This window comes from Aphidius gifuensis, linkage group LG1 (assembly GCF_014905175.1).
Source record: "Aphidius gifuensis isolate YNYX2018 linkage group LG1, ASM1490517v1, whole genome shotgun sequence".
Lineage (NCBI taxonomy): Eukaryota > Metazoa > Arthropoda > Insecta > Hymenoptera > Braconidae > Aphidius > Aphidius gifuensis.
The window spans coordinates 9,268,943-9,296,829 of record NC_057788.1 but is presented as its reverse complement, the minus strand read 5'-3'; the positions used below and the strand labels follow the sequence as shown (position 1 = coordinate 9,296,829).

The window sequence follows — 27,887 nt, the reverse complement described above, 5'->3', positions numbered from 1 at the left end:
AAAAAAAACCATTTTAAAAACACACACAAATATCAAGCTGCTTTGTCCCACTTTGTCCAATCATTTGAGATCAACACATGGTGTGAACCAGTGTGAACACATTCAATAAGTTTCAGATTATTCCTTTGTTGTCTCCTCAAATTACAACGGGCGTTTTTCAGTTGATTTTTATTTTTTCATCCCAAGTGAACACGTGAAAAATAAATAAAAACACTTGAATAAATAATTTTGTTATTTTTTTTTTCTGTGGATTAATAAATATTAATTAAAAATGACATATAATGTTGAAGATTATTACACTTACATCAAAGAACGGAACACATTTCCTGTATCTTTTCTCAATGTGAATCAATTGTCTCTCAATGAAGTCACTGATATATTTAAAATATATGGTGATTTAAAAGTTATACAATCAAAAAGTCCAACTGGTTATTGTTTTGTTAATTTTTTTAATGAAGAAAGTGCAATAAATTGTGTTTTGTCAATGAAAAATCATGATAAAATTAAATTATGTCGTCCAAATAAACGTGATCCATTACCAAGATCTGAATTAAACAAAGAAAAAAACAATAATAATGATGATAAAATTATTAAAACAAGTATATCTGATCGTCTCAAGATAAATCCAGTTGATGACAATGGTGAGGACAAAGGAGAGACATTAATTATTGATAAACCAACTTCATCACCATCATTACAACCAACACCAGTTCATCCAGCTCAACTTATTGAACAAAAAAAAAATCTTTTACAATCATTTAAATCAATTGATAATTTATCTGAACAATTAATTGAAAAACAACAAAAAAAAGTTGAATTATTTGATGATAAAATTGTTGATAAATCAAGTGATAAAGAACACATGCTGCTTGAGAAGAACAAAAAAGATGAAAAAATCATTCAAGCAATAGATGAAGAATTTATTGAGACATATGATGCTGGGTCAGTGTCAAATGTACCACATGATTTATCACCAATAACTTCAACAGCTATAAATACTTGTGAAACAAGCTCAAGTCATTCTGGATTGTTGGAAAAAATTGAAGAAGAAGAAGAAGATGAAGGTGTTCCATGTGGTGCATTATCAACATGTCAGCATATATTTATTGACAATGATGATGTTTTTTATACTGATGAAAATTATCTAACTTTTAATGTCACTGATAAACCAATGCAAGTTATTGAAGCACAGGATATTATAATTGCTGGTATACCAGCTGAACTTGGAACAATTGGTATATTACATTATTTGGAAAAATTTAATCCAATTTTAATAACAAATATTAAAAGAACATATACAGAACCATCAGTTAGATATTGCCATGTTTATTTTACAACACCACAAGATGCTGAGAATGCTGAAATATATTTTGATGATAAATTATTTGGTTCATCAAGAATCATTGCTTTGAGACCCGACAGTCTTGCTCAACAAATTTTCAAAGCTGCTTAAAATTAAATTAATCAGAATATTTTTTTTTTTCATTCATTTCAAATCAGTTTTGTTCTAATTTACTTTTTTCTTTTTTTTACGTTTATATATACTTGATAAATATTATTTTTTTTTATATAATCAAACATATTTCGATTTCAAAAAAATTATGACTCATTCAATGTTTATTTGTTTATCTTAAAAACTTGTATAAGTAAATAATAAACAAAAATTATCATATAAATCATGTCAGTTTGTTTTATTTTTATTCATTGAAAAAAAAAATCAAAAAAAAAACAAAAATATAAAATACATATACAATTAAACCGACTATCGTAAAGTATGACTAATTATATTATTTGCAAAGACAATTTCTAATATAATTGTTAAAAAAAAAAATATAAAAAAATGTTGCTTTATTATAAATTTATATGCCAATTGATGTGAAAATAAAACAAGTTAGTAAAATATAAATAGACTAAACATTATTAACAAAAAAAAAAAATCTAATAATTACTTAATAATATTACAATCATCATCTAAATGGGTATAAAATATAAATTTGTTTCTTTTTAATTTTCAATTTAAAAAAGAGAAATTATATATTATTTATTAAATTAATTTAAAGACGAAGACCTGGGTTTCTTGATGCAACAAATTTCAAAAGTTCATCACTGTCTTCGCATACAAATGGCTTCAAGTGATGACATGCAACATCATGCCATTTAACACCGTCATTGTAAAAGTTATTTAAAATTGCAAGACAAGACTCATCATTACCCTGATAGTAAAAAAAGAAAAAATTATAAAAATTAATGAAATTAATTAACAATCATCATTTAAATAATTGTTTTTTGTTTGTTTCTACCTGTGCAGCTTCACGATTATCAGGTTGTGCTTGTCCATATCCACCAGTTTGACTCCAATCACCAGTATTACGTTGTGTTGTTGGTCCAACTTTAGCACCAGAACCAGACCAGAACCATCCATTAATATTTTGAGGCTGAAGATCTGGTCTATCACAACCATTGAAGTTACATTTTCTTCCAGATGTCCAGATGTATCTCACATTACCTTGTGATAGAAATTATTTATTTAATTTTTAGTTACATCAATGATAAATATTTTTGCTAAATGATAGATGGATTTTTAAATAAACATTTTATTTCTTTTACAGAAATAATTATAATGCGGAAAATTACTGATGATTTTTTTCGCGTGTCTAATTTACGTTTTTATATTATTTTAAAAATAATAATTACCAAGTTGTTAAAATAGAAGAAAAAAAAGAAAAGTTTGTTTTCACCCGCATAAATATGACACAAATATTATTATCATTAATTTCACTTGAAAATGATAATTGTTTTATTTATTTTTAAGTGAAAGGTATATATAAATTTTTATTGATATAGTTTTATTTACCTCTGGCTATTCTTTGTTTAATAAATTCATTTTCTTGTGGTGTTTCAAGTGACACAGCATCCATACAATGACGACGACAAATATTTCTTGAATCAAGCCAATCAACTTCAAGACTTCTTGTTGGCTGATGTTCCCAACTGAAAAAGTAAGAATGTGCTACACCTCGTGCATCTCTGTATGAAGCATGACGAACACCTGAAAATATATATTAAATTTTGTGATGATAAAAAATAAAATATAATCATTCAAATGGTACGTTGATCAATCAATAGTATTTAATGTTTTTTTTTATATACTTTCACATTTTTTTAAATTAACAATTTAATGATTATTTTTTTTTTCCATTTCAGTTAAACAAGATAAAAAAAAATAAAGATTTATCATTAACATTTGATCTTTGTTTAAAAGTTAACTTACGATTTGCACAGCTTCTTGGATCAGGTAAGGCTAATCTTCTCTGTGCTGATACAGCAACAATACCAAACAATAATAAACACAATGCAGTCTTCATAGTGTATTATTATTTAAAAAAAAATCTGAAATAAAAAATATTTCGTAATTAGATTAAGAGGGATAGGTTTCATTGCATTTTATAAAAAGTAGATCATCATTTTGTATTCAACATACATGTTGACCTCTTCATTCATTCAATAAAATGTAACGCATTTATTTAAATTTTTCATTTGAAAGTCTTGGTCGTACAAATGACCTTGGTATATTTATAATAAATTCATGATAATCATTTTTTATTTATTTATTACCAAGTTCATTTAATGCTTTCTCATTGTTATTAATTTTTTTTTTCATTTCATTTATTTCTTATCAATTTGCTTTGGTTTTTTTTTTTAAATTCATGTTTAATTATTTTACACTTTCACTGATGAACTTGACGAGTCATCATTGGTAAATGTTGCAAAAACTAATTTAATTTATTTAATTTAAAATAAGTCTTGGTAATATTCGAAATAAAAAAACTGTGTACTTTTAATCTTTATTATAATAAATTAAAATTGTTAATAATAAAAAAAGCTTTTAAATAATTTTAAAAGATATATGTTTTTTTTTTTTTAAATTCATTTTTAAGATTTATTTTGTAATAATATGTGTTGTCACAACAACAATATTAATATTTATTTGTTTTTAAAAATAGAAAATTATTAAGCAATATGCATTTATGACAAAGCAAGACATAAATATTACATGTGTACTGACTAGTTTATGGTTTACAATATTGCGGTATAACGGTGCTGAGTATAATATTTATTTATTTATTTATTTTAGTATATTCAAGATTGTAAAAACACAATGCCATTTGTTGACGTCTCTTCTTCATATGGCCCAGTTCACTTGGACACAATAGACATGTCCTCTTTATCATCCAGACTATTTCTATCATCGAAAAAAATTAACAGTCTACTGGGTCACTCTGTCATTTACTTCGTAATATATATTTTTTTTTAAACTATAAAATTACAATTAAAAATATGGCTTTTTTTTTTTTTTAACTCTAGTTTTATTAATAACTAGTCTCATGAATATTCAATGAATGAAATAAATTTTAAAAGGTATATAATTTTACTAAAGAAAAAAAAAAAAAACCATCAACTTATTACACGAGATAATAATAATAAATTAAATTATTTCTTTATGGATCATTTGAAGTTGTAATCTATTAAATGTCTTGCATTTTATTTTGTAAATAAATAAATTTAAAAAAAGTGTTTGAAAGTTTCACGTGATTCTTATGCAATATATACGTACTATATTCATTGAAATAAAAATAATAAACTATAAAACTTGATGTTGTTATACCAAATACGATAAAGATAAAATAAAAAATAGCATCTAAGCGTATAATAAATTAACTGAAGATGGCAAAAACGAGCATTCTACATTTTAATTTTGTATATTTTTTTTTTTTCCTTTGAAGGACATTTAAAATCTCCAAAATGAAAAAAAATAAAAATACTCAAATGATGATTCATTAATTTTGTTATGCAATAAGTATTGCAAAAAAAAAATAAAATCTCTTAAAGTTTAATTCAATCCAATTAAAAATATTTTTTTTTAATTTAAATTATTCGATATTTTTTTTTTTCCATGACAATAAATCATCGAATAATAATCAAGCAATTATATTTATTTTTAATCTGAATGTCCATCAATGATTTTCAGAATTCATCAAGGTGATCAATTGAAGAGAAAAAGAATTATTAATTTTCACAAATAACATGTTATAAAAAATTGATAATTAAAGAAAAATATATTCATAATGTACTTAATGACATTTTAATACAACACAAGAATGCAACATCATTAATCTTAGCTATTCATATATAAATTTAATTCAATGAACTCTAAATCATCGTCATAAATCACGTCAGTGCATAAATAAATTTTAAAAACATCTAGGACCAATAGATTTTTATGTAATCATTGTACAATCACATGGATATTATTTAAAAATTTAATTTCTATTTTAATTTGAAGAATGTAAAAATAATGCACTGTATAAGTCATCAACTTTGTGTGTCTTCATCATCAACTGGAGAAAGTTTTTGCAACAATCAATTGCATCACTTAATGATATATTCTCGCTTTGAAAATTCAACAAATTACTAGTTAATTTATCTATTTTTTTTTTTTTTTATATACATTGCTTGATGATGAAAATTATAGTTAATCGATATACTAAAAAAATATTTGTATTTTTAAAATTACAGTTCATTGATTGCTTACTTATTTAAAATTAATTATAAGTAATAAATAAAAAAATTTATTTATCATTTGGTTTTAAACAAATTTAAATATAAAATTTATAAATTAATTTGATGTGAGGTAATGATTGTTGTTGTTGTAAATAAATGATGATATTATTTTTTTTAAATAAAAAAAACAGAGTCAGTTGGCATGTATGTCGAGTCCCAGACGTTGGGCCCAGTGACCTGATCAACGGTTTGTCGAATGAAACCAACAAGATCCGGAGGAATGCTGACACGACCGTTCAAAGTATTCTCATGTAAGTTTAATATATTGCCAAGTATTTAATTTATCAATCTACACTACTTAAACCTCATTTAAAATTTTTAAAATTCAATAAAAAAAAATTGTTTTTTTTATAAATTATTTCAATTCAAAAGTTGATTGAACTTGATGATCCAACTCTCTTCAACCCACATTTTTTTATTTATTTTTTCAGCCAATTCTTTTAAATATTTAACGGTAAATTTTTTTTTTTCGTATTATCTGTCAAATTAAAGTGTTGTAATATGTTTATTCAAACAATAATGATAATAATAAAAACAAAGAATTTAATGTTAGAAAGTATTAGAAGAAAAAAAAAAAATAACTAGATTAAAAAATATTTAAATATTTCGATGTATTTTTTATTAATTTAAATATATGAATATTATTTTTTTGATTAATTATTTATAATTTAAATAATAATTAACGTGTCTAAAAATTTAAGATTTATATTGTTTTTTCTTTGAGATTTTTTTTCAACAATTAAAAGTATTTATTTTGTTGAAATTTTTTATTAACATTAAATAAATAATTCTGTTAAATGTAAATTTGTTTCAGTTATGTTAAACAAGAATATTTTTTTATTTGTAAATTTAAAATACAAATAAAATTTGTCCCGAAAGGCGGATGCGCGTAAATTGTGTCAGTTTTTTTTCTGTTCTATTGACAATATACCATTTGAGAAAATGTATACAAAAAAAAAATTTATGAAGAAAAGGTGTATATATAAGTTTATGGTATGTAATCGTACACTTTGCCACGAGTATAACCGTTAACTGGCCGGCTTTGCAATACTGTTTTGTGCGTGGATAACAACTCAGAAATACGCCAATAAAATTATTTCTGCTCCCCATAATCAAAACTATATTTTTTTTAAAAATTATTATTCCACTGGCCTGATTTATTTTAGTAATCTATAGCTATTTAATACCGGTATAATAAATTTTTATATATTTCCATAAAAAATAAATTGAAAAATTAGTTTAAATAATTGGCTTTTATAAAAAAATTTATTTAATTAATTCTTTTCTATGTGCATTTCCGTTAATTTAATACTGAAATGGTTACAAAATCATTCAAATGATATTATGCAATTGATGACATAAATAGAAAAAAAAACCAACAAACAAAGTTGATCGCTCTATTAAATATTTTGAATAAGCCCGCCAAAAAAAAACAGTTAGTTTTTAAACAAAAACAAAATTTAAATAAATAAATAATAAAAAAAACTTACGAAATATTAAAGTTGATCTGGTTTTGATGAATTTGTTGATGGACAATATAATAATTTTATTTTATAGTTGATATTAAGTTGGTCCAACCGAACTAAATGATTATCAAAGAAGGAATGAAGTGTCGGGCGATGTTGATGAGCCAGTATATACTCGGCCCACATTCACTGGGTGCTATGGTTAACCTAAATACCTCCCACCAATATAACCATCACCGGGGGCAACATCATCCTCATGGACTCCCTCAAAGCTCATTCTGTCTCACCTGTTTTACTTATTCTTATTATTCTTATTCTTTTTAAATCTTCTCATGGTCATGGTAACACATTATATTGTTTTTGCATATAAAAATATATAAAAATTATAAATATATTTTTTTCCATTTCATCGAAATTTTGTTTATTTTTTAATCGAAAAATATTTAGATTTTTTTTTTTCTAAATTGCAAAATATATATTGATTAATTATTTTACCAATAACATCAATCTTTTAATTATTTTTTTATTTTATTTTCCTTTTACTTGGTGAACTTGTGACCACTCGTGACAGTTTGCTTCCTCAACCTTTTCGATCGGGCCTTCTCTTGTTGATTTTTTTTTTTTTTTTTAAACAATTTTTTTCCTCAAGGAGAATTTTGCAACTTGAGATTTCGAGAATTAAGACAACCGTATTAAACGAGTCCTCCCAAGAAATTTACTTGATTAAATGTAATAATATTTTTATATCATTTTTTTTTTTTTACATTTTTTTAAATGGAGCAAAACAACTACTGAATTATTATTTACTTTTTAATTAATATTTTAACATTATTATTATTTTAATTATATTTATTAATTTTGACAATTTATTTTGCGAAATTTTTAAGATCCAGTTTGAGTTCATTGCTCGTAATTATTATTTACATTACTCAAAACAATAATTTAAATTAAAAATACTTTTTTAACTTTGAAAGTTATGAAAGTTTATTTATTTTATTTAATTATCATTATTTTATATTGTTTTTTTTTAATAAAGAAACTTGATAATCATTTTTTTATCTTTTTTTTTTAGACAGTAAATTACAATTGTAGTGTTTTTTAAAATTTTTTATATAAAAAAATTGGCTGTTTTTTTTTTTTGTTTGGAATTTTTTTAATTTACTTTTTCCTGTATTTAATCATTGAATTGTTGATTATTATTATTTTTTTAACTTTAATTTCAAGGATCTTGCCTAAAGCAAGATTAATATCTTTACAGGTTGTTGTATTCATATCTGATCGTTTATTTAAATATAAAAATATCGAAACGAAGGTGGCGCCGATGGAAAAAAAACACACACATCCAGTTGTCAATGTCAGCTGACAAATGACACATAACCTTTGTTGTTTTTTCTATTATTAAACAAATCATTCTTTTGTTATTAAAACTAATAATATATAATTATTGTTGTCATCAGTTTTATATTAATAATAAAATATAAAAAATGGTAATGTAAAATTTTAATAATATGTTATTGATTCCAAATCAATAAATTAATTTTAATAATTTTTCTTTAAGCACGGTCGTGTCAAAGTACGAACAACTGCTGAACAAGAAGCAATTAAAAAAATTGAAAGAGCAAAAAAAGTTGTACTTTATAAAGCTGCATTGAATATTGTTTTTCAAAAGGTAATTAAATCCAAAAAATTGATGATAATTTTAAATAATATTCTAATTTAATTCAACAGAGAAATGATAAAATTTTTGATGATGAATTATTCATGACAAGTGAACAAATGCTTTTGCAAAATCCAGATATTGCAACTGTTTGGAATATTCGTAGGGAAGCAATAATCAGCAATGATTGGTAAATAATTTCTAAATTATTTTATTGTTAATTTATTGTTATAAATAATTTTATTTTTAATAAATAGGAAAGATGAAGAATTTACTAAAAAAATGGCTGATGAATTGTATTTAACTGAAAGATGTTTACGTGAAAATCCAAAGTCTTACAGTGCTTGGCATCATCGTTGTTGGATAATGGATAAATTGCCTGAATCTGATTGGAAAAATGAATTATTATTTTGTGGAAAATGTCTAGATTTAGACGAACGAAATTGTAATTATAAAATTATCAATTTTAATTTTATATTTTTCTTATGAAACATTTTATATTTTAGTTCATTGCTGGGATTACAGACGATATTTGGTTGAAAAAACTTGTATTCCTGATGCTGAAGAGCTGGAATTTTCAACAACAAAAATATATAAAAATTTTTCAAACTATTCATCATGGCATTATCGAAGTAAAATATTATCGAAAATGTGTCCTGATAAAAGTGGTGATTTACCAATTGATTCAGAAACACACAAAGAAGGTAAAATAAAAAAAAATGATTAATATTATCAAACAATAATTTAATTATAAAATTAATTTTCTAGAACTTGATTTAGTAATGAATGCAATATTTACTGATCCAAATGATTCAAGTGCATTTTTCTATCAACGTTGGCTTCTTGATTATTCGAAATCTCAATCAAATAAACTTTGGCGTGCTAAAATAACAAATAAAAAAGCCATTATAATATTTCATGATGATACATCAATTGACGACAACAAGCCATTAATTATAAGCAATGACATTGAAATACCAGCAACATGGTACACCAATAACAATAAAAAATATTCAAAATTATGGATTGCAAAATTTGAAAATGAACAAAATGAATTTGATAAATTAATTATAAAAATTAATAATGATACATTTGAGCTTGAACCAACAAATAACAGCTGGTATTATTATTCTAAATATTCATTAGTTGATAAACACAACAAGGAACAATTAAAAGAACAAATGGATAGTTATCAAGAATTAACTAAAATGGAACCAAACAACAAGTGGGCTGTATTAACTGGTATATTTATCATGAAAAATTATGATTTTATTGAGTATCATGATAAAATATTGGAGGATTTAAGTGCCTTAATTAAAATTGATAAACTACGTTCAAATTATTATCTAGATATTCGTAAGTATTGCTTAAAGTATGCCCTCTGAATAAATAATAAATATTTAATTTAATTTTTAGGCAGCAAATGTATCATGGATTACAAACTTCATACAATTTGGCAGGATGAAAAGATAGATAAATTAAATGATACTATTGATTTATCAAATCTCAACATGACAATTATTTATAATGAACATTATTTGAGTCTTTTTGAAGATGTTAATCTATCTGGTAATGATCTTGGTAATTCATTACATCGTCTTGAGACACTTGAAGAGTGTAAAAAATTATCACTATCAAATAATAATTTAAAAAGCATTAAAAAATTACAAAAATTAAATAACATTGAGGTTATATTATTGAATGATAATCAATTAACTAATCAAGATGAATTAATTACATTAATTAATAATAATAAAAATATTATTAAAATTGATTTACGTGGAAATCCAATTTGTAATGATGATAAAATTGTCGAAAATTTAATTGAATCATTTCGAAATATAGAAATTCTGGTTTAATTTATAAATAAAATTCATTAAATTAATAAAAATTATTTATAATATTTGCTATTATTGTTGTTTAATTTATTGATGATTTTTTTATTATTATTATTACTAGTAGAAAAGTGGTGCGCAATTTTTTTGTTATTTTTATTTTCATGTGACGAAGCAGTATGTTGAGAACCTCTAATATGCCAAGTGGCGTTAAAAAAAAAAATATACAACACAACGTCATGTTATAACCCGATTAAAGACTTGTGTCATTTTTGAACAATATTTTAATAATTTAATTATGGTTATTGTTGATTATTATAAACGTCATTTTGATATTTAGTTTGTTATTTGTGTATTTAATCTATTGACAAAATGAATAAAGCTGAAAAATTACTTGCAGCTCGTAAAAAGGTAAATTAACATTATGATTTTTCATCATCATAATATTATCACAATATAATTTTGTTTATTAATAAATTTATTTAATTATTTTAGCTCAAAGAATTTCAACAAAAAAAACAAACACATCATTCTGATGTCACTCCAGATGTACAAAATCAAATCAAGGTTTTTATTTTTTACAAATATCTAATATTATTTTTTGTATTTAATTAAATTATTTATGTTTTTTAATTGTTATTATTCAGGATGACATTGTAACGAGCGACAACAACACAATCAACTCATCAATAAATCATAATGTTGAACAATCATTTGACATTCCAACAATTAAATCAATTAATTTTCCAACAACTGATGATAATACAAGTGAAAAAAGTATTAATGAAACAACAACAACAAATGAAATTGATAAATTAATAAATGCTGATGATGTCAATCAAACAAATGATAAATTTATATCAGAAAATTTACCAAATAATTATTGGACAAATAATGATAGCACCAAAAATAACGACATATTTGATCATTTTAAATTTCCTGAAATGAAAAAAGATGATCAAGAAGATGAATTTTCGAAATTAACAAATGGAAATATTGATGTTAATGATATGTCAATTGTTACAAATGAAAATGATAATTCACAGTCATTACAAAAACAACATTTACTTGATATGGCAACAGAAGTTGCAAATGCATTATCTGAAAATAATGTTGATACTGAATCATCAATATTACCAACAGATTTACAATATAAAAATGAATTTTTAACAACATGTCTAGATAAACAAAAACGTCTTGCTAATAAGTTACATATTCAAGTAAGTGAATACAGTAGTAAAATAGCTGAATTAGAAGCACAATTATCAACAAAAGATGTTGAATATGAATCAAATATTTTACGTATTGTTAATCCTCTTAAAGAACAATTACAAATACATGCACAAACAACTGGTATTCTTGTATCTGAAAAAGCTGAATTAACATCATCATTAACACAATTTGAAACAATTGTTAAAAAAAAAACTGAAGAAATTAATGAGCTATGTGATAAATTAAAAATATTACAACTAAAATTAACAGATTATGAAAGTAATGAAATGAAATTAATTTCTTCATTTAATGAAATTGAAAATATATATAAAAAATTACAAATTGATTATAATCATCTTGATAAAAAATATAATGAATTAAAAAAAGATAAAGATGAACAACAAATGGAAACAGCTGAATTACGTCAAAATTTAAATATTAAAAATACAGAATTAACAAATTTACATCGTGATTATCAAGAAAAAATTAATTTATTATCACTTGCTGAATTAAAAATTCAACAATTAACAAATACACCACAGGAAATGGAATTAATTGAGGGTAAACATCAAACAGATAATGTATTAGAACAACAATTATTACAACTTAATGAAACACTTAAAAAAATTAATACAGAAAAAGAAGAATCAAATAAACATTATGAAAATTATGTTAAACAATTAGATGCTCGTTATGAAACAATAGTTCAAGAATTAGAATTAACTAAAACTAAATTAACTGAATATGAAAAAAATGAAGAAAGTTATATTCAAAGATTATCATTAATGGAACAACAATATCAACAAGAAAAACAAAAAGTTGATAAATTAAAACATCTTGAAAAACATGAAGAAACAGTTGATAATTTAAATAAAAATATAAATGATTTATTAATTGAAAAAAATAGCTTAAATGAAATCATTGAAAGTAAAAATAATGAAATTGAATTAATTAAAATTGAATTAAAAAAATTACAAGATTATAATGAACAATATGTTGATAATAAAAAACTTGTAACAGCATTAGAAAGTGAACAACTTGGTGCATCACGTGCTGTATTACAAAATCAACAATTAAAATTACAATTAAATGAAATGCATGATGCATTTGTAACATTAAGTAATTCAAAGCTTGATTTAACTGAAAAATTACAAGGTGAACGTGTTATTGGTAAAAAATTAAATGCACAATTAAATAAAATTGAAAATGAAAGAGATCAACTTGCTGAAGAATTAAAAAATAAAAATACATTATTAATTGATTATGAAAAAAATAAATTACAATCAGAACAAATTAATGATCAAATGCAACATTATCAAGCACAATCAACACATGCTAGAACATTACAAGATGAATTACAAAATGCATTAACAACAATACAATGTTTAAAAAATGAAAATCAAATGTTAAATAATAAACTAAATGATTTAACCAATAATGAAAAAATTCATAATAATATTAATGATGATAATGATAATAATACAATTGAAATTGGTATTGATGTTGGTGAATTAAAAAAATTAACAACTGAAACAGAAGTACAAACAATTAATGATGATATTGATTTTATTGATTCATTAGATTCTGAACCAGTTAAAAAACTTGAAATAAGATTTAAAGAAGCAATGGAAAAAGTTGCTGAATTAACTGATGATAAACAAAAATTAGAACATTTAGTTTTACAACTTCAAGGAGAAACTGAAACAATTGGTAATAATAAATTAATTTTTATATATATTATTTTAAAATATTTAATTTTTGAATTTTTATTTTAGGAGAATACATAACACTCTATCAAAGACAACGTGCTATACTTAATCAAAAAGCACAAGAACGAAATATGGCATTTAATCAAGTTATTGAACAACGAAATCAGCAACAAATTCAGCTGCATCAATTAAAAGTACTTGTTGCTGATTTATTGAAGAATCAAACTAACCAAGAAGCAGTACCAATTATGCCTAAAACAAATGATGATATAAAATCAGCTGAATCTTCAGAAAATCATACAAGTAAATGACAATTATTAAATCCTATTATAACACTTGAATGTCCTTATTCAATTAATTTTTTTTGATTTAATATTACAGGTGAAATTGAAGAAAACAATCAGCCAGGTATAAAAAAAGATGAAGCCAATGAGCCACTATTAAAAAATGATACAACAGCTAAAATTCTTGATCTCTTGACAGAAATTAAAGATTGCAAGGATAATTGTTCAATTGAGCCAAATTTTCATCCTTGTTTATGGTGCTCTGGTGAATTAATTACAGTCTAATTATAATCTTGATAAAGATAAATAAAATAAACTGTCTTTTTGTAAATAAAAAAAAATATTTAATGTAAATTTGTTTATTTTTTTTTTCCTGTAATTACAGGGAAAAAAAAAATAACAAATAAAATTAGATAAAGATTTAATATATATATATTTCAAATTGTAATTTTCTCATTATATATTTGAATTTAATAAACTTTAATTATTTAAATAATAAAAATATATTTAAAAAATAATAATAATTGTATTGTTTGTTTATTTAATAATACTAAATTTGGGGCAGAAGAAAATTGTAATATTAAAATAAATTGCCAAGTCAATTGGGTTTTTTTTTTTTTTTGGAAAATATCTGTTTTATTTTGTTCAACTAAGAAATTATAATAAATTAGGCCTTAAGTGCAAATTTTCTTTGTGGCCATGCTGACATTTTCCTGATTGTCTTGAGTGTTTTACGACCAGCTTGGAATGGAGTCAATTTTCTGCGAATTGCTCTTGTCTTTTTTGGTCTGATATCAAGAGGCTTGTATTTCTTATTTTTATAAAGAAGACGAATATTTTCCTTTTGTTTTTGATGCATAACAATATTTACACGAGCAATTGCTTTACGTACACCATTACTAAAACAAAAAAATAAACAAACAAAATTAATTAATAAAATAATTAACCAAAAATTTAATAATCAACATGATACTAACACTTTCAACATCTTAGTTTGACTGCCTTCAGTGAATTTTGCAGCTCTCAAGCTAGTCAATTCAGTTTTCAAATCATCAAGTTGCTTTTGCAATTGTTTTTTGTCCTTGGTGCGGAGTTCTGAGCACTTTAGTTTTGCCTGAAAAATAAATTCAATCCATAATTAATATAATCACGTTTTACACACATTTTTTTCTATAACCTAACCAAACTTTTTTTGAATGAAAATAACAAATAAAATACTTGATTGATATTTTAAATAAACAATTAATAAATTAGATAAATAATTAAGATAAAAAAATTATTATTTTATAAATTAACATGTTTATTATTTTTATATAAATTATAATTTAACAAAATACGATTTTACATACCATTTTGATGAAAAAAAATTTTTTTCTTCAGTAAAAGAAAAAAAAAATTCAATGCAACACGATGGAAGACAAATTTATAAAAGAAAGGACAATTGAAAAAGAGAGAGCATTCAAGATTGGAAACTTGAAGAAAGCCTAATTAATATTACTACTTCCGATCACTAGGTGTCATTAGTTGTTAAAACCTAAAAAAAATCTTAATTTATTGTATTATTATTAATAATTTATCAATAATATTAAGTTAATAATATCAATCGTTATTGTAATTGTTAAAAAAACAAAAGCTTTAAACAATTTAATTGATTTCAATGAAAAAAAAAAAACAAAATCGAAATCGAAATTCTCCATTTCTATTGGCTTCAAGCGGCCATTTCGAATCAAACAAGCCAATGAAATTTAATCATATCACAAGTGCCAAATTCAATTATAATATTTATTTTCTTTTTTTTTATAAACACCACTTGACAGAATAATGTTGGGTTATGTGTCACACCCAAAACAATAATAAAAATATTATAAATAAATAAATAAATTTAATAAAATGATATTAAGAAATTCTCCAATTCACTGGATAATAGGTTTAATAACAATATTAATAATAATATATTTTAAAATAAAATTAACAAGTTTGGAAAATGAAAATAAATTACTTGGTAAATAAACAATTGTTTTTTATAATAACAAAATAATAATAATTGTTATAATTTTAATTGAAAATTAAATACAATCTTTAATATGTAATTTATGTTTTTTTTAGTTGAAACAATAACACAAATTCAAAGTCAAATAAAAAATCATGGATTAAAAAATAATAAAGATTTATTATTGTCATCATCAAATATAGATGATACAATTGTGATATATAATAGAGTACCTAAAACAGGATCAACTAGTTTTGTTGGTGTTGTTTATGATACATGTAAAAAAAATAAATTTCATACATTACATGTTAATATTACAAATAATATGCACACATTAACTCTTCCAAATCAGGTAATTTACCATTGAAAAAAAGCATTATTAATTAACGAAAAAAAAACTAATTAATTAATTGCTTAATTACAGCTTAAATTTGTTAATAATATAACACAATGGAATTCCATGAAGCCTGCATTTTATCATGGGCATTTTAGATTTTTAAATTTTAACAAGTAAGTTTTTTCATATGAAATTATGCAAGTTGTAATTAATGATAATGATAATTATGTTTTTCAGATTTGGTGTTAAACAAACACCATTGTATATTAATCTTCTTCGTAAGCCAATTGATAGATTTGTATCTTATTATTATTTTTTACGTTATGGTGATAATTTTCGTCCTTATTTAATAAGAAAAAAAGCTGGTGATAAAAAAACATTTGATGATTGTGTTAAAGCTGGACAGTCTGATTGTGATCCAAGTAATATGTGGTTACAAATACCATTTTTATGTGGTCATGATCCAAAATGTTGGTAAGTTGATTATTGATTAATTTTCATGATAAATCCTAAGCCTAATAACGTGTAATTAATTTTACAGGGAAGTTGGAAATAAATGGGCTCTAAATGAAGCAAAAAAAAATTTAGAAAAATATTATCTTCTTGTTGGAGTTACTGAAGAAATGGATGATTTTATTGCAACATTACAAGCAGTATTACCAAGATTTTTTAAAGGAACTTATGATTATTTTTTACATAGTAAGTTTTTAATTAATTATTAAATTAAATGATTGTTTTTTATTTGTCAAATTTTTTTTTATAGGTAATAAATCACATTTACGTCAAACAACACAAAAATTAATTCCACTTGAAGAAACAATATTAAAAATACGTAATTCAACAGTATGGAAAATGGAAAATGAACTTTATGAATTTGCACTTGCTCATTTTCATGCTATTAAAAAAAAAATAATAAATCCATCAATACAAGATTTAAATCAAAATTTTATGTATGAAAAAATACGACCAAAATAATAAATAAATTTTTATTAAATTAATTTGATATGTTATTATTATTAAATGACTGTTTCATTTGTTGTTATTTTATCAGTTGTTAATCTTGATCTCAATGCAAACATAAATATTGGATAAAGTCCACGTGGCATATGAATTTGTTTTTGTTCTTTTAAACATGCTAAATCAGCTCTTTTAAATATATTTTTTAAATCATCATATGCTCTTGTTACTGATGAATCTTGTGTGTCAATTTCAACTTTATTTGAGCTTGTTACATTTTCTTTAACAATTAAAATACCATTTTCCTTTAATCCAATTCTAAATTAAAATAAAAGCTTTTTAATAATAGTTTTGTTGTTGATTATTGCATAAATACTTACATGCATTTTTTGAAAAATTCAACTAAATCATCATCATTGAGATGACCTAGAACCCATTGACACCAAATGACATCATATTTTTTTGGTTCTGGACAAAAGTCTTGTAGTCCTGAATAAATAATATCATATTATATTGATGATTGAATAAAAATTTATTATTAAATTACCTTGTGGATAATATTGTCCAATTTTAGATGAACAACTTGATAAAAAATCTTTAGCAGTATCTAAAAATTTACTATTTTGTTCAACAAGATCAACATGTTTGAAATTTTTAACTAATAAATTTTTAGTTATTCTTCCAATTCCACTACCACAATCCAGAGCATAATCATTTTCTGGTGGATTTTTGAGCTTTAAATAAACAACAAATCATTAACATGATAATTATGTAAATAAATGATATTATTATTAAATTTAGTACCTTGATAAATAGTGATTTTAGAAAATTTTGTGATCCTTCAATATCAGTTTGTGAAATAAAACCAAATCCACCAAGCATTCCATCAACAGTTGCTGGAACTTTATCCCAATATTTTGCAGCATCAGTATAAAATTCCTTAGCATCTGTATCATCACCAATTTGTTCGTCAATCTTGTCCATTTTATTTGTCAATTAATATCAATTAATCATAATATAACTCAACAATTTATGGGTAATGTCATTAAATCAACTAGACAAAATAAAAATGATGATTATCATCAAAACAAAGAAGCTCGTGTTTGATAACATAACCTATCATAAGTTTGATGTTTTTTTCGATTTTTTTAAAATTCGATTAAATCGAAACAATTAATATTTATTAATTTATTAATAAATAATTTAATTATTTAATTACTTTGTTATAAGAAAAACAATATATAAACTAATATCAATTAATATTAATTATAATTAAAAAAAATATGTCGATTTCTATTTTACTAACATAAGAAAAAAGCGAAAATTTTCGAAACTTTTTTCTTTTTTTTATTAATTTTTTTTTAGCTCATTGTTTATTGTTGCTATTATTTATTTATAAAAAGTAAAGACAAGAGTGTATTGAATTGCATTTAATGTACATAGTGTATGTATTATTGTGTGTTAGTGAATAAATGAATCTGATGCATATTTTGGTGTGCCTGGATGAGATGAAATTGTATGGCCGGTTTCCTAGATCTCCGCCGACGCAGTTCGCGCAATTGTACATTGAATAAATTACAATAAAAAATATATATAGCATCACAAATAAGTGTGTAGGTTGATGCATTTTGTGTGTGACAAAATATCAAATAAAAAAAGATAGAAAATTTAATCGAATGCCCCCGGTGGGTGTACACACTGAGCACGAGCAACGTGTGTTCCATCATCATAATCATCAACATCATCATCTTTGTCGTTGCTGTATTTATCAATTCTTTTTAGAAAAAAAAAAAAAAACTTAATTACAAATGAATCTTTAAATAATCATTTTAATAAATAATTAAATACCAAGCTTGTGCCATTATAGAAAAAAATTCAATCGAAAAAATAAAATTCATAGAAACTCATTTGGACGTAAATACACACATATGTGAAGCTCAATTGTCAGACTTTGACTTAAGCTGTTGGGTAAAAAAAAAAACTCCTTAAATCTATAATAAATAATTAAAAAAAACAATTGATAAATTTTATATAATTAAATTACTATATTTTAATTGTTAAATAAAATAATTTAATTTGTTTTTTTTTTTATTTTACAGTAAGCCTAGTAAAATTGTGTAATAAAAAGCTTAAATTTTTTTTTGATGATCAAGTGAGCTTAATAATAGTATTATTAAAAAAAAAAGGGGTGTTTTTTTATAATCACCAATGTGCCTAATTGTCGTAAAGATATATTATTTAAATAGTATTATTTGTGGATATAAAAAAGAACATTTCGATAGCCATGGATGTTGATTGTCCAATTGTCAGTTTAAAACGCTCAAGCAGTGCTCCTATGATTAATGAAATAAGTGCAACTATGTCGGTCAGTTCACCATCAACATCAGCACCAAGGTATATTTATTTTTTTACAAAAATTAATAACTATTAAGCTTGTTTTTATTATTATTTAAACTTAAATTAATTTTATTCAAGTGGAGTATATAATCATCATCATTGACCACTTAATAAAGTTGATTAACTTTAACAAATTAAATCATTAAATTTTTATGATTTATTGTTCTTCTAATCTTGTGTTTAACAATATTAAAAATTTATAAATAAAAGTTGAATGATTGTTTAATATTTTTCAGGGACACTGTATCGACATTTAATATATTTTCAAATACACCAAGGACTAGACGTTTTAGTACAAGTGTAATTATTATTATAAATTAATTAATAAATTATTAATCATAATTATTATTAAATAATTAATTGATGTAATTACAGAGTCCAGGTAGTACAACACCAAGATTAACACCACGAGTTAATCAATTAAAACAAGAAGAATGTGTTGATGTTGCTGGTCGTGAAGCAGCACATGAAAAAGAACTTCACAGTGCAATGCAAATATCACAATCATGGGAAGATTTAACAATTGAAGCTGAAGGTTTATCTGTTAAAGATTCAGAATCACCAAATAGTAAAAGTGATAAACAATTAACAAAACGTATATTTGATCCATTAAATTTAAATTTATCAATTGGTAATGGACCACCAATTTGTTCATCACCATCACCAACAAGATCAAGTATTGGACAACGTCAATGTTATTCACCTGGTTTACATATGGTTAATTGGAAAAATAATTTATCACCAAGTCCAACGAGAAAAGCATTTGCAACAAGAAGAAGTTTAAGTCCAATTGCAATAAGACCAAGTTGTCTTAGTGGAGTTAAAAGAAAATTTGAATTAGATGATAATGGACATGATATACATTTACAACCACCAATGAAAAAAACATCAACATTAGTTTTATCACATTCACCAAGGTATAATATTAATATTTACTTTTTTTTTTTATATAAAAATTGTTAATTGATAATTGATAATTTCTATTATAGAACTGATGTAATATCAAGTCCATTACCTGGTACAATAAGTTCAGTTGGTACACCAGAATCATTATCAAGTGTTGATTCACCTGGTTTTTCATTTAGACCAGTTGATAGTCCATCACCAAATCTTGGATTAACAAATGGTGATGAAACAATGAGTGAAGCAAGTCGTGAATCAAATAAATCAACAAATCAAATTGAACAACAACTTGGACAGTGCAATCACAGGTGAATTTAATCAGCAATAATAATAGTTATTATATATTTAAAAACAAACAAACAACTTATTGCCTCTTTCATATAATATACAGGCAAATTTATTATTATTTTTATTCTTCTTCTTCTTCTTCTTCATGAAAGAAATTAATCCTTTATTCAAAAGTCTGTAGAATTAATAATATTCTCATTGCTATTTGCCCAAAGGTGCCACTAAATTATCAAACGATAAAAAAAAATTATGAATAATAATCTATTCTTTGTAATAATTATTAACAATTGATTTTTTTAAAATTAATATTTCATTATGTGACATATTTGATTAATTGCATATTTATAATAATATATTAATATATTTTCTCATGAAAATTTTAAATATACATATAAATCTATATAAAGGAAAAAATATTAAACTTCATTTACCTGACTGTATTGAGAATGTTGTAAGTGTTGGCTCATTCAGTCAAACAACGAGCTCAAAATATTACTATTATTTTCTTTTTAATGTTTTTTCTTTTTTTTTTCTTTTGTGAGCCTCGTACTTACAGCTAGTCTTTTTATTTATAAAAAAAAATTATAACTTTTCATTGACTTATTATCTTGAGAATCAGCAAAAATAAAAAAATAAAAAATTTATAGTTTATTTTTCAATATGAAATGTCGTTTCATTATATGTGTAAATATTATATTTGTATAAAAAATAATTATGTGATTTAAAAAATTGTTTTTGAAAATGAAAAAAAAAAAAATTAATTAATATTTTTGTTATTAATTATTTGTATGATTCTCAAAGGAAGATTAATCTGTATATATATAAAAAAAAAAATTAGTCTTGTATTAGTTATTGTCTATTTATGTCATCCAATAATTTCGATAAATTTTTTTATTATTTCATTGTTAAAAGGAATGATGCAATTATTATTATTTATGTAAATGATTTTTTTTCTTTTAAAAAATATGGATGACAATGTAATCACCATGATAATAAATTATGCTTCCTAATTCTAAGACTGAAATTGATGTTTATTATAAAAAAAAAAAACAAAACAACAATTTGTGAATGAAAAATGATGAAAATTAAATAATTAGATAATCATTTAACTTGATAAATTAATTATGATTTCATTTTTGTTTTTGTTTAATTTAATAATTTGGTAATTGACATTTAAATAACTGATAATAATTTCTATCAATAAACAATTCAAAATAATAATTATATAATACAAATTTTGCATAATTATTATTCACAATATTATCATTAAAAATATTTAATAATCAAATTAACGGGTAAAACAATATTAAATTAGATGTATTATAGTAGTTATATCGTATTTGAATTAATTCAATTGTAAAATATAATATATATAATTTCAAAAAACAAACAATGACGATATTAAATCAATAAATAATAAGAGACGTTAATTTTTTAGTTTGATTATAAATTTATTTTCTCTCTTGTTATTATGATTTATTAAAATATATATATAAATGTGTAATAAAGGATTCGAAATTTAAAAAATTATTGTAATTCTGAATAATATTCAGACTGTGTAATATTGATATTAATAACATGTAACACGATTTATAAATAATCTGTTTATTAAAAGATTAAAAAACGAAACAATACAGCTGATTGCAATGTGTAAAAATAAAAATTTAAATAAATAAATAATGCAATTGCATAAAATACACGAAACCAAAGAAAAAAAAAACAACAATGTCTTATTTTATTTAATACAAGCTAGTGTTATCTGGTTATGTCCAGGTGATGTTGATGTCATTGGAAAGTATGTTATGCTTTAGTAAATTAAATCTATGATTTCGAATAATACCATCAGTTAACTCTTTTTATATTTTAGATGATGTTAAAATTTTTTATTAAAACTGAAGAAAATCTGTGTATTAAAAACCATGCAAGAAATATATTCTTTTGATTTTTCTGTGTACCTAATAATTACAAAGATTTGCAAGATTAAAAATCGAAATTTTGTCGAATCGAAATACGAGGTATTTTGCCATATTAAATTATTATTTCTTTGGTTTTAATAAACAAATGCCTCTATTTAATTTTATAAAATAATTTATTTATCGAAATTTCAAGAAAGTTTTATTCTTTTTGCTGTTGGTGTGTCACTTTTTTCAGTTTTAATTTTATCATCAGGCTCGTCATGTTTGCCATGAACTTTAATTGTAAATATACATTTTCCATAACGTCGACCAACTGAAAACACAATTAAATAAATTAAAGCAATTATCAATTATTTTTTTTAAATATAATTTAATATTACCAGCTCTATTTGTGAGGTGTTTGCATTGAGATAAAATTGCTGCTTTTGCCTTAACTTCATTGAGACCAAACAGTGCAGCTCTATAATAAAGAAAAATTATTTTAGTAAAAAAAAAATAAAAATTTTAATTTATAAAAGATGAACGTACAGATTAATTATATCATATGGATTTCTAATTGCTGAATATTCTTGAGCTCCACTAGAGATAAATACATTCTGTAAAAATAAATTAAAAATCTCATTAACATTGACATATAAATTGACTTGAATTTGTAAATAGTAATAAACTTACTTTGCTTTTTCCATAAATATGAAACAAATGTGAATAATGAAAAGCATTTGATCTTTTTTGTGATGAAATAACATCTGAATATTTAATTTCAAAATGTATTCCTCTTTCAACAGCTTGTAGATATAATTTTCTTGTAAATTTTAATGGTTTTATTGATGTATCAAATGTAATAATATCAACAGATAATTGTGAACATGCAAATTGTAAAGCTGTTTGATTTTTAGGTAAAACACTGTATATATCAAATTTTTTAGATAAATTTTGTTGTTCAAGTATATGTGTTTTAGTTGATTCAGAAAATCCAAATGTTAATCTTCTCATGATAAATAATTTATCTTTAAATTCTTGTTTTATTTTATCAAGATCAAGTGGTACAATAGCAACTTTTGTTGCTTCATCATCAGTTTTTTTTTTCTTTTTTTTATCTGTATCTAATACTGATTCATCTAAATTTTGATTTATTGCCACATTTCTATATCCCACTGTAAAAAATAATATATTTTCATTCATCATTTACATTATAAAAAATATTACAAACAAATTTATAAGACTTTCATAAATAAAAACAACAATTAATACATACTTTCATATAATGTCGTTAAAATTTGACGAAGATTTTCATTACTTGTGTATTTTAAATCAATACACAAATCAAAAAAACCAGGAATCATTTTTATTTCTATTTATTAATTAATAATAAACAATATTTATTTGTCACTTTATCAACATTGATCAACATAAATGTCATTTACTTTTAGTTTGATGACAACACGTGACCTAACCTCTAGAAATTAAAAAACACAAAAATTATCAAGGAGGGGATAATCACAATATTTTTAAAAATTATATCTATGTGATTTACAATTTTATTTATTAATAATTTAAAAATCAACAATAATTATTGTGTTACATCAACATTACAATTCTTTTTTTTTATTTAAAAAATTTCTATCGATTATTTTACTCTTGCAATTATTATTCGAATTATATTGAAATAAATAATAATTAAATTATCAAAGTATAAATAATTATAACTTAATAAATAATAAAAGAAAATTAAAATCAAATAATTATTATATAATATTCAATTGTTGATGATATTATTTAAATAAATTGTTTGTTTTTTTTTTTCGAAATATGGCTTTTTATAACAATCATTTTCAATCCCATGATTTTTTATATTTTTACTTTCTTTTATAACATAATTTGTCGTTATTATAATTTCGAATAATACAGATTGATATAGTATTTCTATTTAAGCCATCATATTTTTAATAAAAAAACAACAAATACTTGAATTATAAAATTATTTAGAAATAAAATAAAACATTATGGACAATGATCTATTAAATTATGCTAATTCAATTCATTTTTTTTTCTTTTAATGATATATATTATTATTATTTAAAAACTACAAACTACAATATTATTACTCATCATTAATGTGAGTGTTCATTAAAAAATACACAGTTTAAATTTTTTTATTGAAATGGGGCGGCTTTTTATTGACTTAATTTAATAAATTTTAATAATAAAAAATAATACTAAAAATTAGAAAAAAAATTAAACAAGAAAATCGAAATATCTTGATTTAATGACAATTTGTATTTAATATTTATTTAAAATCATCATTGATTTTATTTAACTTTAAGAGAAATACTTTAAATATTTTTTTAGAGAAAAATTTCGACGAGACAATATTTATTTAGAAAAAAAAGAAATAACTGTTTTTTCATTTTTAAATTTGCACCTTTTAATCATTATTCGAAAAACATATTATAAACGTAAATTATAATAATATGATTACATGATTTTTTACAATAAATAAATCATGATTTTTTTATTTTTAAATTTTCAGATATAGTTTTTTTTTGTAACTTGTTATTATTGTTTTTTTTTTTTTTTTGTAATTAGTGGGCCTATATACATAAAATAAAAATGTTGTTCTAACAAGAGCATGAATCTTTGCCACCTGGTTGATCACTAGTCACACCTTGAATTGTGGTACGACCAGGCTGGCTAGGATTATGCTGAACTCCTGACTCAGCAGCATTCAAGTCCAAGCTGCATTACATTTAAATTTAAATAAATAAATATATGAAATATAATTAAGTACAAATTACTTTGTTGATAAAAAAAAAACTTACCGTCCATCTCTTATGCTCTGAAATATTTTTTTAGCAGTATCTAGAAAAGCTTCTTCTACATTATGACCACTGAAAAACAAATGCAAAACCAAATAAATAAATACATTGTTAATTTAATAAAATTATTGCTATAATATATTTACGTTTTAGCACTAGCTTCGACAAACATCAGACCATTCTCATCAGCAAATTGTTTAGCCTCTTCATACGTGACATCTCTCTGTGCTTCTAAATCACTTTTATTGCCAATCAAAAATATGACCTGCACATAAAATAAATAATCAATTAGTTAATTTAAATAATTATTAAGTTAATTAAGATTTTGATATTTACAGTGCTTGGATTTGTGAGATTTCTTGTGTCAGTTAACCAACTGCTAAGATGATTGTAAGTTGAACGACGTGTTATGTCGTACACCATCAATGCACCAGCTGCTCCACGATAATATGATCTAATTAAAATTCATCAAAAATAATTAATTAACTATTAAATTTATTTATTTTAATTAGAATATTATAATAAATACCTAGTAACAGCACGGAATCTTTCTTGACCAGCAGTATCCCATATTTGTAATTTAATTTTTTGACCATTAACTTCAATGATTCTTGTGCCAAATTCAACACCAATTGTATGAGGACAATCAGCCATAACTAAAAATAAGAAGGAAAAATATATAAATATTACATCAAATATAATAACAACAATAACTTACATTTTTTTTCGGTAAATTGATGAAGCAGACATGATTTTCCAACGCCCATATCACCAATGATAATATATTTAAAAATATAAGAATAATTATACGGTCCTGCCGACATTTTTAAGTCTGTAAAAATAATAAAAAAAATTATTTATATTTTTAATCAATGATTTATCTTTGTTGTATATATATTTATGATTTTTTTTTTGTCACTGGATAATGATTCATTATGACATGTTCATGATAATATTCATATCAACATTGTGATAATAAAATTTGTACAAAAATACTAAATTTACTGTTGGCATTAATACTAAAAATTTATTAGCTATATTTACATAACAAGTAAATTTATTATTTAAAAAAAAAATGTAATTATTAATAATTATCATCATGATAATAAACAAATCAATGACGACGATGATGATGATGAAGATGATGATAAACAAAGAGTCTTAGTAATATTGGAGTAAAATAATTTGCTAAAAGGCAAAAAAAATAAATTAATTACTTGTAAATTATCAAGGATATTATTAATTATAATAATATAATTATTTTGAATGATTACAGTTATGTCGCATAACAACAAGACACAGATACGAATGAGTTGACTTGTGTGTCAATGACATTTTGTATAGAAATGGCCGACAATATTTAATGTTAAAATAAAAATAATAAAAATAGTATTATTAAATAATAGCTAATTGTTAATTTTATTATTTATAAATATTATTGTTGTTATTATTATTGAAGAAATAAAATTGCATGTCAGGTTGAATAGATTGATATTGAATAGAAATAATATGATTGTAAAAAAAAAATATAAAATGTCGTTTGTTCACACGTACCTTTGTGATGAAAAATAAAATCAAGTTTTTTATAAAATTTTTATGATTTATGTTTAACGAGATGATGGTAGATGGGTTGTTTATAAATGCTATATTTCCATGGAATGCACAATGTTGTTGATTATAAATTATAAATTGTTGTTTAAATAATAGTGTGTATAAATAAATATTTATAATCAGAGAAGCAATATGGCAGTTCACTGGTATAACACATATACACAATGATGGCGGCGTATTAAACGTCAAACCACCTGTCAAAATAATTAATTTTTTTAAAAATTAATACTAGGTAATTAATAACAATTAAAATAATTTATTTTTAATTAATCATAATTATTTTTATGGATGACAGTTAGTTTAGAAATATATTTTTTTTAATTTAATTTTGTCGCTCAAATGACAGTGTTGCGAATGGCGGGAAAATTTAAATCTTTTGTTGAAAAAAATTTTAAATAACAAGTTTTTCGATAGTTGATAGTAGGAAAGTCTCCGGCGAAAATTTTCCTCCGATATTTCTCTGGTTTTATTCGATATTTTTCAACTTTCTCGCATTACTCAGATTCCCTCCGTAATTTTCCGTGCATTAGTACATATTTCTCGGATTTACTTCTCTTTACTCCGATTTTCTCCGCATAGTATTTGAGCAAAATTTCAAAAAAAAAATTAGCGTAAAACGAAATAAATTATTTAATCTGGTTGTCTCTCACTTTTTCTGATTTTGCCCTCGGTTTAACTTGTGACAGATGATATCTTATGATTCAGTAAGGAGTATTGATAACTTTCTTCTGACGTGGCTGTCATAGTTCTGGAATTTGATGATCAACTAGAAATGTAATCATTATTTTTGAATACAGAACGCTATTAGCTCAATAATAATTTTTTTTGATGTGGGCACATATCTACCATCTGATATTAATAATAATAATAATAGGTTCACATACCAT

At 22.9% G+C, this 27,887-nt stretch overlaps 10 protein-coding genes across 11 annotated transcripts; 5 read left to right on the top strand and 5 right to left on the bottom strand.

Annotated features, from left to right (window-relative positions):
* The first annotated feature begins 68 nt into the window (after nt 1-68).
* On the top strand, nt 69-1,673 carry LOC122847703. The gene has a single exon (XM_044145527.1). It carries the CDS (start codon nt 272-274, stop codon nt 1,451-1,453), a length of 1,182 nt encoding a protein of 393 aa, XP_044001462.1. The 5' UTR covers nt 69-271; the 3' UTR covers nt 1,454-1,673.
* On the bottom strand, nt 1,561-7,247 carry LOC122847714. Its single transcript, XM_044145543.1, has 5 exons — nt 7,113-7,247; nt 3,272-3,390; nt 2,855-3,049; nt 2,301-2,506; nt 1,561-2,213 (listed from the first exon to the last, which is right to left on the bottom strand). Exons 2-5 carry the CDS (start codon nt 3,363-3,365, stop codon nt 2,055-2,057), a joined length of 654 nt encoding a protein of 217 aa, XP_044001478.1. The 5' UTR covers nt 3,366-3,390; nt 7,113-7,247; the 3' UTR covers nt 1,561-2,054.
* A 1,190-nt stretch (nt 7,248-8,437) lies between these two features.
* Nucleotides 8,438-10,779, top strand: LOC122847693 (geranylgeranyl transferase type-2 subunit alpha). Its single transcript, XM_044145511.1, has 7 exons — nt 8,438-8,575; nt 8,647-8,757; nt 8,817-8,935; nt 9,003-9,190; nt 9,252-9,449; nt 9,514-10,101; nt 10,162-10,779. Exons 1-7 carry the CDS (start codon nt 8,573-8,575, stop codon nt 10,602-10,604), a joined length of 1,650 nt encoding a protein of 549 aa, XP_044001446.1. The 5' UTR covers nt 8,438-8,572; the 3' UTR covers nt 10,605-10,779.
* A 96-nt stretch (nt 10,780-10,875) lies between these two features.
* On the top strand, nt 10,876-14,306 carry LOC122847689 (golgin subfamily A member 2-like). Its single transcript, XM_044145504.1, has 5 exons — nt 10,876-10,991; nt 11,076-11,147; nt 11,228-13,502; nt 13,568-13,804; nt 13,883-14,306. Exons 1-5 carry the CDS (start codon nt 10,953-10,955, stop codon nt 14,068-14,070), a joined length of 2,811 nt encoding a protein of 936 aa, XP_044001439.1. The 5' UTR covers nt 10,876-10,952; the 3' UTR covers nt 14,071-14,306.
* Nucleotides 14,307-14,392: 86 nt separating this feature from the next.
* LOC122847716 (60S ribosomal protein L35-like) lies at nt 14,393-15,187 on the bottom strand. Its single transcript, XM_044145546.1, has 3 exons — nt 15,135-15,187; nt 14,763-14,899; nt 14,393-14,684 (listed from the first exon to the last, which is right to left on the bottom strand). The coding sequence occupies exons 1-3, from the start codon at nt 15,135-15,137 to the stop codon at nt 14,453-14,455; spliced, it is 372 nt and encodes a 123-aa protein (XP_044001481.1). The 5' UTR covers nt 15,138-15,187; the 3' UTR covers nt 14,393-14,452.
* Nucleotides 15,188-15,588: 401 nt separating this feature from the next.
* LOC122847705 (heparin sulfate O-sulfotransferase) lies at nt 15,589-17,087 on the top strand. The gene is made up of 6 exons (XM_044145528.1): nt 15,589-15,787; nt 15,892-16,127; nt 16,200-16,285; nt 16,350-16,586; nt 16,654-16,811; nt 16,876-17,087. Exons 1-6 carry the CDS (start codon nt 15,676-15,678, stop codon nt 17,085-17,087), a joined length of 1,041 nt encoding a protein of 346 aa, XP_044001463.1. The 5' UTR covers nt 15,589-15,675.
* A 41-nt stretch (nt 17,088-17,128) lies between these two features.
* LOC122847709 (N-terminal Xaa-Pro-Lys N-methyltransferase 1) lies at nt 17,129-18,505 on the bottom strand. The gene is made up of 4 exons (XM_044145538.1): nt 17,874-18,505; nt 17,617-17,803; nt 17,450-17,558; nt 17,129-17,387 (listed from the first exon to the last, which is right to left on the bottom strand). The coding sequence occupies exons 1-4, from the start codon at nt 18,051-18,053 to the stop codon at nt 17,129-17,131; spliced, it is 735 nt and encodes a 244-aa protein (XP_044001473.1). The 5' UTR covers nt 18,054-18,505.
* Nucleotides 18,506-18,599: 94 nt separating this feature from the next.
* On the top strand, nt 18,600-22,719 carry LOC122847707 (P2R1A-PPP2R2A-interacting phosphatase regulator 1). The gene is made up of 5 exons (XM_044145536.1): nt 18,600-19,037; nt 19,169-19,463; nt 19,703-19,766; nt 19,842-20,383; nt 20,456-22,719. The coding sequence occupies exons 2-5, from the start codon at nt 19,354-19,356 to the stop codon at nt 20,679-20,681; spliced, it is 942 nt and encodes a 313-aa protein (XP_044001471.1). The 5' UTR covers nt 18,600-19,037; nt 19,169-19,353; the 3' UTR covers nt 20,682-22,719.
* A 42-nt stretch (nt 22,720-22,761) lies between these two features.
* Nucleotides 22,762-23,997, bottom strand: LOC122847708 (ribonuclease P protein subunit p30). The gene is made up of 5 exons (XM_044145537.1): nt 23,829-23,997; nt 23,246-23,727; nt 23,102-23,169; nt 22,954-23,033; nt 22,762-22,886 (listed from the first exon to the last, which is right to left on the bottom strand). The coding sequence occupies exons 1-5, from the start codon at nt 23,914-23,916 to the stop codon at nt 22,762-22,764; spliced, it is 843 nt and encodes a 280-aa protein (XP_044001472.1). The 5' UTR covers nt 23,917-23,997.
* Nucleotides 23,913-27,164, bottom strand: LOC122847713 (ras-related protein Rab-14). Of its 2 annotated transcripts, none has more exons than XM_044145541.1 (7): nt 26,944-27,164; nt 26,108-26,221; nt 25,919-26,045; nt 25,726-25,843; nt 25,536-25,654; nt 25,393-25,461; nt 23,913-25,309 (listed from the first exon to the last, which is right to left on the bottom strand). In XM_044145541.1, exons 2-7 carry the CDS (start codon nt 26,211-26,213, stop codon nt 25,192-25,194), a joined length of 657 nt encoding a protein of 218 aa, XP_044001476.1. In that variant the 5' UTR covers nt 26,214-26,221; nt 26,944-27,164; the 3' UTR covers nt 23,913-25,191. The 2 variants fall into 2 exon arrangements, with proteins under 2 accessions (XP_044001476.1, XP_044001477.1); XM_044145542.1 differs by lacking the exon at nt 26,944-27,164 and adding an exon at nt 26,607-26,717 and having other exon boundaries at nt 25,103-25,309.
* Between the last annotated feature and the right edge of the window lie 723 nt (nt 27,165-27,887).

Excerpts from the sequence above, each read along its gene's own strand:
- LOC122847703 (XM_044145527.1), top strand. The coding sequence starts at position 272 with ATGACATATAATGTTGAAGATTATTACACTTACATCAAAGAACGGAAC.
- LOC122847714 (XM_044145543.1), bottom strand. The coding sequence starts at position 3,365 with ATGAAGACTGCATTGTGTTTATTATTGTTTGGTATTGTTGCTGTATCA. Across the intron at positions 3,050-3,271 it reads TCCAAGAAGCTGTGCAAATC|GTGTTCGTCATGCTTCATAC; the intron begins GTAAGTTAACTT and ends ATATATTTTCAG. Across the intron at positions 2,214-2,300 it reads ATAATCGTGAAGCTGCACAG|GGTAATGATGAGTCTTGTCT; the intron begins GTAGAAACAAAC and ends TTTTACTATCAG.
- LOC122847693 (XM_044145511.1), top strand. Across the intron at positions 9,191-9,251 it reads AGATTTAGACGAACGAAATT|TTCATTGCTGGGATTACAGA; the intron begins GTAATTATAAAA and ends TTTATATTTTAG. Across the intron at positions 9,450-9,513 it reads TTCAGAAACACACAAAGAAG|AACTTGATTTAGTAATGAAT; the intron begins GTAAAATAAAAA and ends TTAATTTTCTAG.
- LOC122847689 (XM_044145504.1), top strand. The coding sequence starts at position 10,953 with ATGAATAAAGCTGAAAAATTACTTGCAGCTCGTAAAAAG. Across the intron at positions 11,148-11,227 it reads ATGTACAAAATCAAATCAAG|GATGACATTGTAACGAGCGA; the intron begins GTTTTTATTTTT and ends GTTATTATTCAG. Across the intron at positions 13,805-13,882 it reads ATCTTCAGAAAATCATACAA|GTGAAATTGAAGAAAACAAT; the intron begins GTAAATGACAAT and ends TTAATATTACAG.
- LOC122847716 (XM_044145546.1), bottom strand. Across the intron at positions 14,685-14,762 it reads CAAACTAAGATGTTGAAAGT|TAATGGTGTACGTAAAGCAA; the intron begins GTTAGTATCATG and ends TTTTTGTTTTAG.
- LOC122847705 (XM_044145528.1), top strand. The coding sequence starts at position 15,676 with ATGATATTAAGAAATTCTCCAATTCACTGGATAATAGGTTTAATAACA. Across the intron at positions 16,128-16,199 it reads CATTAACTCTTCCAAATCAG|CTTAAATTTGTTAATAATAT; the intron begins GTAATTTACCAT and ends GCTTAATTACAG. Across the intron at positions 16,286-16,349 it reads AGATTTTTAAATTTTAACAA|ATTTGGTGTTAAACAAACAC; the intron begins GTAAGTTTTTTC and ends TATGTTTTTCAG.
- LOC122847709 (XM_044145538.1), bottom strand. The coding sequence starts at position 18,053 with ATGGACAAGATTGACGAACAAATTGGTGATGATACAGATGCTAAGGAA. Across the intron at positions 17,804-17,873 it reads TAAAATCACTATTTATCAAG|CTCAAAAATCCACCAGAAAA; the intron begins GTACTAAATTTA and ends GTTTATTTAAAG. Across the intron at positions 17,559-17,616 it reads TGGACAATATTATCCACAAG|GACTACAAGACTTTTGTCCA; the intron begins GTAATTTAATAA and ends TTATTTATTCAG.
- LOC122847707 (XM_044145536.1), top strand. The coding sequence starts at position 19,354 with ATGGATGTTGATTGTCCAATTGTCAGTTTAAAACGCTCAAGCAGTGCT. Across the intron at positions 19,767-19,841 it reads CTAGACGTTTTAGTACAAGT|AGTCCAGGTAGTACAACACC; the intron begins GTAATTATTATT and ends ATGTAATTACAG. Across the intron at positions 20,384-20,455 it reads GTTTTATCACATTCACCAAG|AACTGATGTAATATCAAGTC; the intron begins GTATAATATTAA and ends TTTCTATTATAG.
- LOC122847708 (XM_044145537.1), bottom strand. The coding sequence starts at position 23,916 with ATGATTCCTGGTTTTTTTGATTTGTGTATTGATTTAAAATACACAAGT. Across the intron at positions 23,170-23,245 it reads ATATTTATGGAAAAAGCAAA|AATGTATTTATCTCTAGTGG; the intron begins GTAAGTTTATTA and ends TTATTTTTACAG. Across the intron at positions 23,034-23,101 it reads CCATATGATATAATTAATCT|AGCTGCACTGTTTGGTCTCA; the intron begins GTACGTTCATCT and ends TCTTTATTATAG.
- LOC122847713 (XM_044145541.1), bottom strand. The coding sequence starts at position 26,213 with ATGTCGGCAGGACCGTATAATTATTCTTATATTTTTAAATATATTATC. Across the intron at positions 25,844-25,918 it reads AGATTCCGTGCTGTTACTAG|ATCATATTATCGTGGAGCAG; the intron begins GTATTTATTATA and ends AATTTTAATTAG. Across the intron at positions 25,462-25,535 it reads GTCGAAGCTAGTGCTAAAAC|TGGTCATAATGTAGAAGAAG; the intron begins GTAAATATATTA and ends TTTGTTTTTCAG.